This window comes from Mytilus edulis, chromosome 4 (assembly GCF_963676685.1).
Source record: "Mytilus edulis chromosome 4, xbMytEdul2.2, whole genome shotgun sequence".
NCBI lineage: Eukaryota > Metazoa > Mollusca > Bivalvia > Mytilida > Mytilidae > Mytilus > Mytilus edulis.
Window position 1 is genome coordinate 14081929 of NC_092347.1, and position 15548 is coordinate 14097476.

At 32.9% G+C, this 15548-nt stretch overlaps 1 protein-coding gene across 2 annotated transcripts in view; it reads left to right on the forward strand.

Annotated features, from left to right (window-relative positions):
- The first annotated feature begins 741 nt into the window (after nucleotides 1–741).
- The window catches only part of LOC139519028 (breast cancer type 2 susceptibility protein homolog), a 42472-nt gene continuing 27665 nt past the window's right edge, over nucleotides 742–15548 (forward strand). The window contains exons 1-7 of one of the 2 annotated variants that reach the window (XM_071310742.1): nucleotides 742–935; nucleotides 7148–7268; nucleotides 7456–7554; nucleotides 8732–8840; nucleotides 11983–12116; nucleotides 12793–12824; nucleotides 13403–14963. In XM_071310742.1, the coding sequence (XP_071166843.1) occupies nucleotides 7157–7268; nucleotides 7456–7554; nucleotides 8732–8840; nucleotides 11983–12116; nucleotides 12793–12824; nucleotides 13403–14963 (2047 nt within the window). In that variant the 5' untranslated portion in view covers nucleotides 742–935; nucleotides 7148–7156. The remainder of the gene's footprint in view (nucleotides 936–7147; nucleotides 7269–7455; nucleotides 7555–8731; nucleotides 8841–11982; nucleotides 12117–12792; nucleotides 12825–13402; nucleotides 14964–15548) is intronic. The other variant, XM_071310743.1, reaches the window with a different exon arrangement.

Genomic DNA, 15548 nt, shown 5'->3' on the forward strand with positions numbered 1-15548 from the left:
TAACCAACTTTGTAAACAAATGTTTTCAAGAAAATATTAAAGATGACCAATAATTGTTAAAAAAAACAAAAATGTCAAAGTGGCATGGCACTTAAAGGGCTTCATGGTGCGAAGAAATATGATTAAAATTAAATAAATGTTCATATTTCAACTGTAATGACACATTTCCTAGACTTAAATATGAATATATGTATTGAAAAGTAAAGATTTCTAGATATTTCTCTTATGTATTCAAACAATTGTGCAAAAAATATTTGTGACTTTTTGTCCTGTGACTTTTTGTCCTACCAAATTTGTGACTTTATGTCCTGTGACTTTTTGTCCGTTTACCAATTCTTCTACCCTACCTGAAAATAAGGAGAGCAAATCGAATGCACACTGATTTTAAACCAGATGACGATGATATATGGATAACGTCCAGCAGCAAATTAATATGCATATTCCGAGTACAAGAAAATGTTAATGTAATATAGATGTACTTGGTTGACTTCACTGTTTGGCAGTGTTCTTTTCAAGGAGGAAACGGTTATTTTTTTTCTTCAATTATTTTTTTTTAAAAGAGAGAAATTCAACTTGATTAACAAAAAATTATTGAACATCATATGTGCTATTAAATATCACCTGAGTCCTCATTATCTACAACTATCTAATTAAAAAAATGTGTACAGAAAATTTCTTATTTGATTAGTGTCGGGGTCGGGTATAAACTATAATTTTAGCTTCTTCTTTATTCCGAAATATATATTTACCAGGGCGCCATTTTCGGATGAAGAAAATTATGACACTTTGCAAATTTTCATTATTTGTCATGAGTCTCAGGTCCCTTTTTAATCTATTAATTGTGTAACATTCATGAGACGATAGACCATAGTATCGTCTGTTGGTACAAATGTACGGCCATGCACTGATGATGTGACCCTACATGTTTTAGAAATGTAAACAAATTTAATATGAGGCAGGCATTACCTGTAAATGGGGACGAAGTTTGTATGAATTATTTTTTTGTAACTTAAATATTTATTAAAAAAAAAGAAACGGAAATACCGTAACGTTTCCGATTTTGGTTCTGTTGTTAGGGATTTTAGTTGTGACGTTATTTAAATTATGACGTCATATGCAATGTAAACAAAGAAACGCTATCATCAGGTAACGTTTTTTCATATCAAGGAATTATTAAAAATGAAATTGGTATTGCGCGTTCCTTCCTATTTTATACTAGACTGATAAATATATATTTTACTCAAAGTTTCATACAAACGAGACCGGAAAAAGAAAGTACATTGTACATTTCTGCGCATGTCCGGGATTTCAAAACATGACATAAAAAAAATTGAACGATTTTGAGTTCATTAGTACAATGAAAAATTCGGGAAATTTTCCCAAATTTTTTTTTTATTGAATTTTCTACTGTTATTGGGGACTTCGTCCCCATATTAGTCTTCTGTTTCTGTATATTAGTATCCGCGTCGCCAGGTAAACTAAATTTGCGACAGTAAAACTACCGATGGATGTCCTTAAAGCTTCAAATACAATACAGTTATCTCTATTCTAATGCAAAACAAGTTCATAATTAAATTTCAATAATTATTTTAGTGTAAAATCTTCATTAAAGAAAATTCCGTGAAAATATGTTATCTTCTTTGGTCCCTATACCAGATGACGTCATAGGTATGCTTCCGGCGTCAAACATAAACTCTGGGCGTTTGCTGGCTTTTGTGCCGCTTCAGAATGTAATAAAATTTGATATAAAGAAGATTTGTAGCTACAACAAGTGAGTTTTGTGGCTTATTATTGTAGAAATTACATGTCAATACATTCAGCAATTCAAAATGTCGGCTTCCTTAGTTACAGACAAGGAGATAGAGAATTTTACGCTAACTGTCATCCAATCAGAACCATTGATACAAAGTAATTGCATTAGAATAGTATATTCTAATGCAATTATTTTGCAACAATTGTTCTAATTGGATAACAGCAAGCGTAAAATTCCCTATCTCCGTGTATGTAACTAAGGAAGCCGACATTTTGATTTTCGGAATGTATTGACATGTTATTTCTACAATAATAAACAAAAAACTCACTTGGTGCGCCTAAAAATCTTCTTTTTATCAAATTTTATTACATTCTGAAGCGGCACAGAAGCCAGAAAACGCCCGGTGTTTATGTTTGACGCCGGAAGCATACCTATGACGTCACCTAGTGTAGGGACCAAAGAACATAACATCTTTTCGCGTAATTTTCTTTAATGAACATTTTACATCGAAATAATGATTGAAATTTAATTATAAACTTGTTTTGCATTAGAATAGAGATAACTGTATTGTATTTGAAGCTTTGCGGACGTCAATCGGGAGTTTTACTGTCGCAAATACCCGTTTACCTGTCTCTGCTCCGCGTCGCCAGGTAAACTAAATTTGCGACAGTAAAACTACTGATAGCCGTCCTTAAAGCTTCAAATACAATACAGTTATCTCTTAATTACACTTTACTTAGTCCAAATATATGACGTCTTGCAAGGATGATGGTTTTACAGAAAAAAAAATAGAGAATAATACATGGCAAAATCCGTATCATCCCGAGATACCAATATCAGCCAGAGACATGGACCCCCTTTTTGGGAAAAAAATTGGTTGCTTATATAGAGGGGGGATAGGACCTTTATCGGGACTCCGAAATCTGGCGTTTTTAAGCCCGGGATTTCGGGATCCGGGAATTTCTTTATTCGAATTTCGGGACTTCGGGATTTTGTTTTTTTAATGCCCGGGATTTCGGGATCAGGACCCCTCCTATCCCCCCTCATATAGGGATCACGGAAGCGTGACTGGATCGGGCCCCCTCTTCCGCAATCAGTTGGCACCCACTTATATAAATTTCTGGATCCACCACTGGAGACCTTTAGGCCCGAGGTATAATATTGGTCGAGGGTGATACGGCATGTGATACAGATTTTGCCATATTTTATACGCTTTATCATATATTTCAACAGGAGAGTATACATGAACTGTTTTCTGATCCCTAGCACCTGGGTTACCTTCATTTCTTCTTATGTCTTGTTTTAAAAGCTTTGAAAGAACTGCTCAATTACTCATCCGAAGCACATGGGTTACCTTACAAATTGCATGCTGTTGTTTTTTCATTGAGTATTCTGTATTCTGTAGGTGTCACTGTTGACACTGGATTGTCTCCCTTGTAATTATTCAAGTCTCGCGTGTATATATATCTTTCACTCTGGTAAACAACTCACTTGTACTTTAAAATATATACTACATGTCTTAGGTGGCAACTGTTCTTAACATATTTTTACAAAAATTAAAAAATATATATACATTTATTAATTAACATGAAAATTTAAAGGAAAAAAAAATAAAATCTAACATTACATTAATCAAACCGGCGCGACTCGCAAATCAAGTCACCCAACAATCGCATTAGTGTTTCATTAGAGACCGAGACATTTTCGTTTTTTTCTATTGACAATAAAAGTTCCAAATCAATATGCAACGATCCTGTGTTAGTACATTGAGTTCTTGTTTATAGTTGCATTTCTTGTGTCAGAAATATGAAATCTCAACGTTTGTGACGTCACACTCAAAACAATGACGTCATTCAATAAATTGTGTCACGAACGAATGACCGTTCATTTGGGACCAATTTTTAGGGGGGAAAAAAAGATAAAAAATAAAAAGCTTACATAAATTAAAACGGAGTTTATGTAAAAATGAAAAAAAAAATGAGTAGGGGTGTGATAAAGGATATGATAAAGGGTGCGCATCAAAGTTGTGCAGTATGGGTTAAACAGCAGGCTATTTATCAAATATTCAAAACTACTATATTTACAACTAAATATATGATAAATAGCCTTACAAGACGTCATTATTTTTTGGAGTACACGATACCATGTTCACAGTTCTGTAAGCTAGTTCTGCCAACTTTTCGTGACTCAAATGCGTGAGATTTGGTCAAAGTTGAAAAGATCAACGAGAAAAAACAATAGATCTAAGGAAAATGCCACCAAAAAAGCATGAACATGCGTGAGTCTCATTGGAAATGCGCGAGACTTGGCAGTCCTGGTAAGCCCCTTTTATGGCCAACCTAGGGGGAATTATAGTTATCTCGTACCATTGTTAACTCGTACCAATGTCAACTTGTACCAGAACCTCTACCATGACTACTAAAAACAAACTTACCACTACTAACTCGTACCATGACAATATTATATTGACAAGAATAACACCAATGCCAGTTCAAAGATGTTATGTATGATACCGCCTATCTTCTTTAATTAGTTAACAATGTCAAATGGTAATGCCAACATTAAAAATATCTTTGTTTCCCCTCCCCTACTGAGGTTATCAGGGTATGGGTAGGTACATGTAGGTATGCAAATTATTTTATTTTATTTCTTGATATAATTTTTCTATATTGAATTCAACAGGTAAGATAAGTCAAGAAAAGTGGGTTATTCCCTGTATTCAGTGTACACCCCAGTTTTGGTGTTAAAACAGTATATAGGGACCTCCTTTTTCCTATTCATTTTATGGTATGAAATCTACAAAAGCACACATTCTTTATGTGATAACAATGTTTAATGAAAGCAAGTGTTTAATTGGTTAAAAATCAAGCTTATTTTAAGTCTAATTTGATGCATAACTCACAACAAAACAATTCCTGTGTTCACCAATTCATCATACCTTGATCACCAATAGGCTATTTTCCAATTCCGGTAATTGACCCTGAAATTAGAGTCTGAGATCCCTCTGTCTGTTGTCTCCCTTGTGAGGGACATTAATTTCCATTTATAATGGAGAGCTAGCAGAACGAGCAAATTTACCTGTGCGTAATGTGAGTAATATTTAAGGTTTTCAAATCTTTTAATAACATTAATTTGCTGTTAATCTAAATACCTTTGACATCAGAATTTTTTTTTATGAAAAATAAGTTAAACCCCCGATACATCACTTTCAATTCATCATACTTTGCATGGGTAAAAGCCAATTTTGTCCGGTATGGAACCAGTCTACGATTGACAAAAGGAAGTAATTTGTTTAAAAAGTGTGTAATAACATAATCAAATCTGTAATTGGCAAATAGACTATTAAGAGATGACAAAAAGATATGTTAATGACTTGGAAATTAAAATTTAATGAATAAAAATTTTGAATAGAAGTGAACATAATTCAGTAATGTTCAGTTACACCTGGATCATGCAGCATGGTCAATTAATTCCTAAACAAAAGATTTGTATGTTTTTCGAGTTCTAGAGAAAAAAAAAGGCTTCACTTGTATGTTTTGTTGTTCCTAGGATACTTTTAGTATTTACGAAATCAACTGATGGAGTTATGACTTAAAACGTGCCCTTTTGTAAATGTCATGCCATAAATTGAAAAATAAAAACACATTTAAACGTCTTGTTTACACCAGAAATCAGGGAGGTTCCCTGAAAGCAGGGAATTCATGTATCCAACATTTTCTGACTTGTGCTCAACCTGTTCGAAGTCAAAGACAAAGTAGATTGATTTCAAAGCACGATTCAGACCATTTTTACTCAAAGATGTTATCCTTTAAACAGGAACAGAGGTAAAAGACAAAGCCAATCAAGTGGGTTGAAAGATTCTTCAGATTTTTTATTTTCAAATATCCAATCGTGTGGCAAGGCATTATGTTTGTTTTCCTTGATTCCGAATCATATAGACCCTTCAATGCAAAAATGCCTTGATTTAAAACGCTTTTTGAATACAGCATCGGAAAGGTATGACAAAAAACCAACACACGCTTACTACAACATCGGAAAGATATCACCAAAAACCAACATAGCAAAAAAAAAAATTTTGGACAAGAATGGCCAATAAAATTTTTCGAGTCGCAGCGATTTTACCGGGTCGGTCGTGGGAGGGGAAACAAACAATGTTTTATTTTTGGCCTAACTGATTCTCATGTGATCAATCAAATCCCTGAATTTCAGTCATTTTCATGTTCATGGAAAATTATGAACAGACTGGTTGTTGTCGTATATACATACTAATATACAAGGTTACCTGAATAGTTCACTTGTTACATTCTGCTGATGTACCCTGCCAAAAAGAGGCATTTGTTCAATGTTGTTACAAATAACAAAACAAATTTCATTTTTCAGATTTGATAATGTCAGGGAAAATAGTTAATTGGAATGAACTGAGATTAATAATTATTATACCCCCGCTTTAAAAAAGGGGGGGTATACTGTTTTACCTCTGTCTGTCCGTCCGTCAGTCCGTCCGTCAGTCAGTCCGTCCGTCCGTCCCATGAAACTTTCGTCACATTTTTCTCAGGAACTACACATCCACCCTTTCTGTAATTTGGTATCAACATTTATATATGTCAGCCATACCGTGTGATGCGTTTTCAGATTCATCACTTGACAAATTCCTGTTTACCGAACACTTGTCTGATTTTACACATGATAGCCAAGTTGAAAATTTTCGTCACATTTTTCTCAGGAACTACAATACAAGGATTTCTGAAATTTGGTTTCAGGATTTATATAAGTCAGCTATACCGTGTGATGCGTTTTCAGATTCATCACTCGACAACTTCCTGTTTACCGAACACTTGTCTGATTTTACACATGATAGCCAAGTTGAAAATTTTCGTCACATTTTTCTCAGGAACTACAATACAAGGATTTCTGAAATTTGGTTTCAGGATTTATATAAGTCAGCTATACCGTGTGATGTGTTTTCAGATTCATCACTCGACAACTTCCTGTTTACCGAACACATGTCTGATTTTACACATGATAGCCAAGTTGAAAATTTTCGTCACATTTTTCTCAGGAACTACAATACAAGGATTTCTGAAATTTGGTTTCAGGATTTTTATAAGTCAGCTATACCGTGTGATGCGTTTTCAGATTCATCACTCGACAACTTCCTGTTTACCGAACACTGCATATTTTTACACTATTAATATTATCCACTTGCGGCGGGGGTATCATCAGTGAGCAGTAGCTCACAGTTTCACTTGTTTTTACAGCTTTGCAGATGTTTGACTTTCTAGGAAGTACATGTAAAAAAAATGCAGAGACTTCTCTTGCTAATATGCACTATAGTAATTATCATGATTAATTATACTCTGATATGTAGTTTTTTAAATTAAATTATTATTTCAGATAATTACCATGACAACTAAGAAGTCAAAGACTTGCTCTGTACATACAGATATAGGGAAGATACCAGTCATTACACAGACAAACAAAACTTACATAACAGATAAAGTCAAATTAGAGAATGGTAAAAATATAAAAGAACTTTTATTTATCATGATATACAATTTTAGTTAAAGGTTCTGTTTATATTTTAATTGTGTTCTTCCATATTTATCAAACATTTTGAAGTAATTTTCCATATTTAAAAAAAAAAAAAATCCAAATATAGTTTTATCATGAACATAAACATCACACACTTTTTTATATTACAGAATTGGGAAAAGGAAATCCCAATTGGTTTGTTGAAGCATCTCGTAATCCAAAAGAGAAAGATTCATCAGCGACACCTATCTCACTAAAGTATTTGCAAGGTAAATATTTACCTGTTTAGGTTTATCTGCAGTGGCGGATCCAGAAATTTTCATAAGTGGGGGCCCACTGACTGACCTAAGAGGGGGGCCCGCTCCAGTCACGCTTCAATGATTCCCTATATAGGCAACCAAATTTTTTCCCTAAAAGGAGAGGCCCGGGCCCCCTGGCCCCCCCCCTAAATCCGCCTCTGATCTGGTTTCTGAAGTTCTCTACAGCAAGAGATAATCTTCTAACAATATTTTAGTTATTTTTCTCTAATTTTTGTGCTATTTTCACATTTCCTAAGCGGTGTGAGAAAAATATTTCGCCAGTGAAAAATCTGTTCTCAGCAAATGATAGATCGAAATTTGGTTATGACATTTGATTTTCTTGATATCTTCTGAACAACTGAACATTGTTTTGAAAGTATTTCATTGGTTTTAACCTTTTTGCATCTTTGAAAAGTAATTGGATAGGTTATTGAAAACAGATTTAGGCATTTGAAATGTAACCACTTATGCCATGTGATCAAAAAAGAGTTTGGACAAATTGAGTTAAAGACCATACAGTGACTTCTAAGCTCAGTTGTCTTCATAATCATCTTTGTGTTTGAATATGAATTTAAAAGTGATATCTGATCCGTAGAACAAATGTATGCAAATGCTTTCATTTGATTTGGTTTTGATCAACTAAAGTAAAAAAAAAAATATAAAGAAAACTTTGAAGTGAGTTATTTCCACTAAGAACCGTGCTTGAAATATGTTTCTCCTGAAGGATTACCAGTTTCTGCTCCACCTTGACACCTGTTTTGTTATGCCTGGTTTTTTTTTTAATCTGTTGACAGTTGACAAACATGGGTAATTTTAATTTGATACTATTCATTTTTTTCTACTAAGCTATTAATTTCTATGTGCTTTTATTCTTACATTACAATGATACAATTTAATAATAAAAAGACAAGCATATAAAATGAAAATTATCTTTTAATCTATATATGATCAGATGATATATTTTCAAGCATGTTCTACAGAATTTCAACTGTAAATCTTCACAATGTTGATGGAAAAGTCCGTGGTGGATTCAGCTTTGTGCTTTTTTTCAGAAAAACCTAGTCATTTTAGTAATGTTAATATATTCAAAATTGATATAAGGAATAAAGCATGCTCTTACTATTTGCTGTCATCTTTTCTCTACTAGATTCCTATAATGAAGACAGTCCTGTTTATATTTCTTCACATCTATTAGAATCTCAGTTTTCTGCTACCAGTCCATTAACAGGGTGGATGCCTCCTTCACTTGGAATAAGGTTTGTTATACATGTATTATAATCCACATATATGGAAACATGTAAAGAACCCATAGCAATGGTTAAGATTCTTGAAAAATTTGGAAATAAGAATATCTGAATGGACTATTTTTTGTTGATCTGCAACATTTTTGTTGAGGAATTGAGACATAATGATTAATTATTATTTTGTTGTAGGGTTCAGTGTTCTCCCTGATCCGGATTTTTGGATAGCGCTGTGGTAAGCGCGTAATTTTCTACAATTCTCAGTAACTTAATTGCAGCGTGCGGTTTGTTTGTAATTGATTTGTTATGTGTTTTTATTATATTATGCTATTGATGTTTTCTCTTGTAATGATGTCCTCATCATGCTCATGGAAGTTACCCCTTTGTTTGTTAATGTTATTGTCTGGATATCGAAGAAGAAGAGTCTTTTTTTCTCCAAAAATTCATATATTAAATCCTCATATTATCTGTGTATAAAACCGAAGGAGAAGTCTTTTTCCATGATGATGATGGGTCTATACCAGACTGACTATGTGAAGATTTAGTAGCACTAACAGGCAATGTTGCAGAACATGTATGACCAACAATAAAGTCATTGTCAGCTTCTGTGTTTGGTTTTTGTCGAGCCTGCAACTTTTGTTGCAGAAAGCTCGACATAGGGATAGTGATCCAGCGGCGGCGGTGTTAGCTAACTTTTTAAAAGCTTTATATTTTAGAAGGTGGAAGACCTGGATGCTTCATACTTTGTATATAGATGCCTGATGTTACGAAGTTTCCTTCAGTCACATGTCCTATGTCCTTGACCTCATTTTCATGGTTCAGTGACCACTTGAAAAAAAAGTTCAGATTTTTTGTAATGTTGAATTCTCTCTTATTATAAGTAATAGGATAACTATATTTGATATGTGCGTACCTTGCAAGGTCCTCATGTCTGTCAGACAGTTTTCACTTGACCTCAACCTCATTTCATGGATCAGTGAACAAGGTTAAGTTTTGGTGGTCAAGTCCGTATCTCAGATACTATAAGCAATAGGGCTTGTATATTCGGTGTATGGAAGGACTGTAAGGTGTACATGTCCAACTGGCAGGTGTCATCTGACCTTGACCTCATTTTCATGGTTCAGTGGTTATAGTTAAATTTTTGTGTTTTGGTCTGTTTTTTTCATACTATATGCAATAGGTCTACTGTATTTGTTGTATGGAATGATTGTAAGGTGTACATGTCTAGCGGGCAGATGTCATGTGACCTTGACCTCATTTTCATGGTTCAGTGGTTATAGTTAAATTTTTGTGTTTTGGTCTGTTTTTTTCATACTATATGCAATAGGTCTACTATATTTGTTGTATGGAATGATTGTAAGTCATGTGACCTTGACCTCATTTTCATGGTTCAGTGGTCAAAGTTAAGTTTTTGAGTGGTCTATTTATCTAATACTATATGCCATAGGTCAACTATATTTGGTGTATGGAAATATTTTATGATCTTTATGTCAGTAGCGCAGGTTTCTTTTGACCATGACCTCATTTTCACGGTTCATTGCACAGTGTTAATTTTTTGTGTTTTGGTCTATTTTTCTTAAACTATTAGTAATAGGTTGACTATATATGTTGTATAGAAGCATTGTTAGCTGTACATGTCTGCCTGGCATGGTTCATCTGACCTTGACCTCATTTTCATGGTTCATTGGTCTTTGTTTAGTTATCTTGGTTAATGTTAAGTTTATGAGACAGTTGTAATAAAGCTTTATACTTAGGACTATCAACATAATATCAGAGACATATATAGCAAATGATTAGTATAGAAGGCGAGACATTTCAGCGTGTGCACTCTTGTGTAACCCATTGTAGCAGTACATGTAGGACCAACAATAAAGTCATTGTCAGTTTCTGTGTTTGGTTTTGTAACCTATTGTAGCAGTGTACTGTTAACCTTATGATGTTTGACAGGAATTGACATTTCTTAGCATAATGATTTCTCATTTTTCTTACCTTAACGTTTTATAATATTTAAATGGATTCATCCAAGCTGGACATGGACAAAGTGAAATTTCTCAAGTCGTATCAGCTTGGGGTTTGTTTTTCTAATCATTTCTTCTCAATTGTTTTCAAATGGTAGAATTGCTGACTTAACAATTATAAGTTCGAATAGGTGATAATTAGTACTTCAAAGACTTGCTCATTGGTGGGGTTCGTATGGATGTAATCCAAATAATTATGACGTCTGGCAAGGCTATTTTAATTATTTTCTGGGACCCTTTCGTAGACTAGTATGGATAGTAAACACGGCAAATAATTTGTAACAAAACCCCTGTGTTTGATCGTTTTTAAAATCATCGTTTGTTCAAAGTTCGTAAAACAAGTTTGTGAGTGTCGTCAGGAAATGTGGTCAATTCATTTCATCTCATTTCCTTCATATATGCCTCTATATATTCTTTTAATTAAAAAAAATAGATGTCAATGTTGAAATCTTTGTTTATTTTTATCTTTCAAAGTCGCCATTTTGTAAAATTGTCAGTGCAATAGGACAGCGGGAAATTGTGATAGCGCTGAAAAGCAGAGCGCTAAAACGGCCTGGGGAGAACACTGGCCCGGTTTTTCAACATTTACATAGTTCAGTCTGTAGTTAAAGTTTTTTGAGACATCAAAAACTTTGTCAAACATATATATATGGATTTATATGAAATTTGGACAAGATATTTTATGACCAAAAGGTAGCATGGCTAAATATTAAACTTTTGCTAAATTTATTTTAACTTTTTTTTCATGAGAAGATTAAATAATTTATCAGTTTATTTAATTATACAAGTACATCTTACTAAAAGACAGTTATATTTTATATGATTAAGTCCTTAATGTCTTCTTGACTACAAGAAATAGAACAGATATTAAAACCTGTGCTAATCTTGCCATGAGCATTAAGCTCCTTCAATTTGAGAACAGTTCACCTTTGTATGTATTACAAGGAACCTCTTTATATATTTTGAATTGACCTATTTTGACATTGTTCTTTTCAAATTTAGTTTTTTTCCCCTGCTTTTGTAATTTTTTCCCTCAATCAAAATTATGTTTTTATTGTTTTTGTTTTAAGACATTATTTGAATGGTTCATTCTTATTATAACTTATGGAACTTTTTTTTATTTGTGTTCATACTTTAAGCCCTGTGAATGGTACAGCCCAACAATATGTAGGCTCTCAGTTTGATTTAGTAAAGAGTCTTGGTGTAAACGATTCAACTCTCAGCTGGACTAGTTCATTAGCTACACCTAATCATGCTGACTTGGAGGACAGAGGTATCTTGATAGATATGATATTTCTATAATTTTAAAGTCTGATTTTGTTTGTTAATTCATACTATAAATCTATTTTAAATGAAAATTTGTAAAGTTGTGAGTTTTGAATTTGTTGTTCTATACTTGACATCATTCAACTTATACCAATGATAAAAGGAAATGAAGACCAAGAGCCATTGCCAATGTAAGAATATCAAATAACACACTGAAAAGTTAACCAACAATTTACAATATTGTCTTTAACATTTGACGATCATCAAAACCATGAAGAATTTACTTTTAGTCTAGACCTATTTAAAAAATTGCTGATTATAATAATACAATCTTTGTAAAGCTTGGAATAAAACTTTTTGTCAGAGGTTACCACTGAGTTGCATCAATTATTCATTTATTACACATAATGATATCTGCTAAAACTGCCTCAAGAACTATGATTAGCTAAAAAAAGAACATTTTTTTTTAGCAAACTTGACTACAAGTTGAAATACTCATTTATCATGAACATATGAGTATTTCAGTATAACAATCAATTCTAATCAAAATATTTTTATGAAAAGAGAAACTGGTCTTTTGATTATTAGTAAAATATGACATTTTCGTTATCTAAATAAGAACCTTGAAATGGAAAGACTGATTACCCTTTCTTACAGTCAAATATTATCATACTTATTTTCAGAAAGCCAGACTCCAGCTCAAGCCAAACGGAAGGTAGTTAGCTTTTACAACCCTATGAAATTACTAAAAGAAGCATTCAATACTTATAATTACATTTTTTTCGCTATGATCATGAAAATCAATTTTTATTATTTATTTCTTTACGGCATGATCTGTGCACTTTTTTGTGATAGTATGTGTCATCATGAATGTCAAACTTCATTGGGATATGAAGGTGAATTTTAGTCTGACGCACAAGCGCTGTTATCCAATCCAAATAACGAATTCTTCTGAAACATACATGTAATGTAATTATAAACTAGTATCAGTACCCAATCTTTTCCATTGTATCTCAAACAATAAAACAAATAATGATGCAGTTAAAAACCTCGATGAAAAGTTTAATAGTTGTACATTTACTAAAGATTGCATATGGATTTCTGATATTTAATGGTGAGATAAGAAATAAATAAAATTGTTGATCATGCTTTTGTTTTGTCTTAGTCAAGTTAAAATTGAATTTGGAATTTCATTTGTCAGCAACCTTTTATAAGTATTTTATTTTCATGTATTTCTATTTTACCATTGTACAAATACATGCAAACACTTAATCTTTAATTTTTCCATTTCAGTGTTTTTCACGCATGTTATTTTCTCCTGGAAACAATATGACAAGTGAAACCATGGAAGTATGTACTCTAAAGGAATCTCCAGTAACTAAAGTCGCCTCTAAATTATTACAGGATAACAATGAGTCAAATCATTCTACTGACATAATCGTTAATTCCTACATTAGTAGTCAAGAAAAGAACAAAGGAAAGATAGATACACCTGACCTAACTGATGCTCTGTCTGACTTCTTTGATCCTCCATCTAAAGCTGCAGGTAGGAGGAGGAGTGCACCATCATATAGGAGGAATTCTATTAAAACTAAACCTCCAAACTCTTTAAGTTCAATATCCTTTACTCAGGGTGATTCAGACAAGAATAATATCATTGAAGATCTTTTTAGCAGTAAAGATCAACATTTAAATGAATGTAAAATTGAATTTCCATCAAAACCCAATGTAGCAACTGATGAAAAGGGCAATCAAATTATTGAAAAATTTGATCACTGTGAAAGTGTCAAACAAGAATGTGCTGATTCAGTAAAACTTGACTCTTATTCAAAATCATCACATTCTAATGAAATGTCTCTAGAAAATTTAGAGAAGATTGCAATCCAGAATGAACAAGAATGTTTACATGAAAATGCAGAAAATATAATTGAAAATGAAGAATTTAGTCAGGCAGATATGTTTTGTTCTACACCATATGATGTCGATAGGACTTATAAGTCAATTCTATCAACTGTAAAAAAGAAAACACCTGCATCCAAAAAACGTGTCCGGTTTGATAAAGATTTGGATGAAAACTTTATAATCAGTAATGAATTAGACACTAATACAAGTCCTTCAGTTGGAAATTCTGGAAGGAAAATTAGAAAGACTACTGATAAAATTTCGGTTGATGTCACTTTTGAAATGGAAACTGATAATTCTAAAATGGAAAATAATGCTAAGGGATGTGATAAAGAAACTGATGATTTGTTCTCTCAAGTTTCTCCATCAGCTTTACAAGAAATGTGTTCAGTTTCATCAGATAAATTTGAAGAATCCCCTTGTACAGGAAAGCCTTCTGCATTGATTGACAATCTTATCAAATCTGACACAAATAATCAGACAACATCTATACCAGTATCTCCTGTTGCACAAATAAATAAGATTGTTCCTGTCTTAGATATTACAATACAGCCTAGAAACGATGTTTTAGAAACTGAGAATTTGAATTGTACAACAACCTCTCCTGAAAAAACTGTATCTGTTGAAACTAATTCTAATATTAAGACTGATAGCTTATTAAGGAAACCTGGTAAAATGAAAAGATTTTTCTATCCGACTAATTCTCAAATCAATACCTCATGTCCAAAGTCTGTTTACGGTTTCAAACAACAACTAAAGGAGACCGCTGACAATAACACAAAAGATAAAGGTCAGGATACTACAATTAAATCATCAGGAAATACTAAAATTGACAGTGGGACAGAGAGGACACCAACAACCCACATAGAAACGGTGAAGACTAGTCCAGCAACAAACACCCCAACTGTGGCATCTGGTAATACTGATTCAAGAAGCAGATCTTTAGGTTCAGGTATATGTACTGTATGCTTTATAATGCCTCGTTCACACGTGTATTATATTCAAATTGAATTCGAATGCAAATCAAATTGAATTCGCTAATTGCGTTCACACACTCTTCTTTTTTAATTCTAATTGATTCGAATTGGCTAATTCGAATTAACTAATTCGCAATAGAAATACGAATTAAAAGTTAACGTCATTAGGACAGTAGAGCGAATTTGACGCGCATTGCAATTCAAAATTAGAGTTGACGTTAGGACGTTAAACGTTTCGAATGCGAATTAAACTAATTTGAATTAGTTAATGCAAATCTAATTCGAATTACGTTTGAATTCAGCATTATATAATGGTTCGCACACATTTATCATGGTTATGTTGTTTTATTCAGCTTTTCTTAACCATGAAATTAGCAGCAAACAATACAAATGTGATATGTGTACTTTGATAACTTTACTGATTCAGTTTTGAATTTTAATGTTTAAGATTTGATTGGATATACCAAATTTTATAATACATTATATTGACAAAAGATGAGGATATGAATACCTTATATTTAACTTTTTTTATACCCCCGCTTTAAAAATACCCCCGCTTT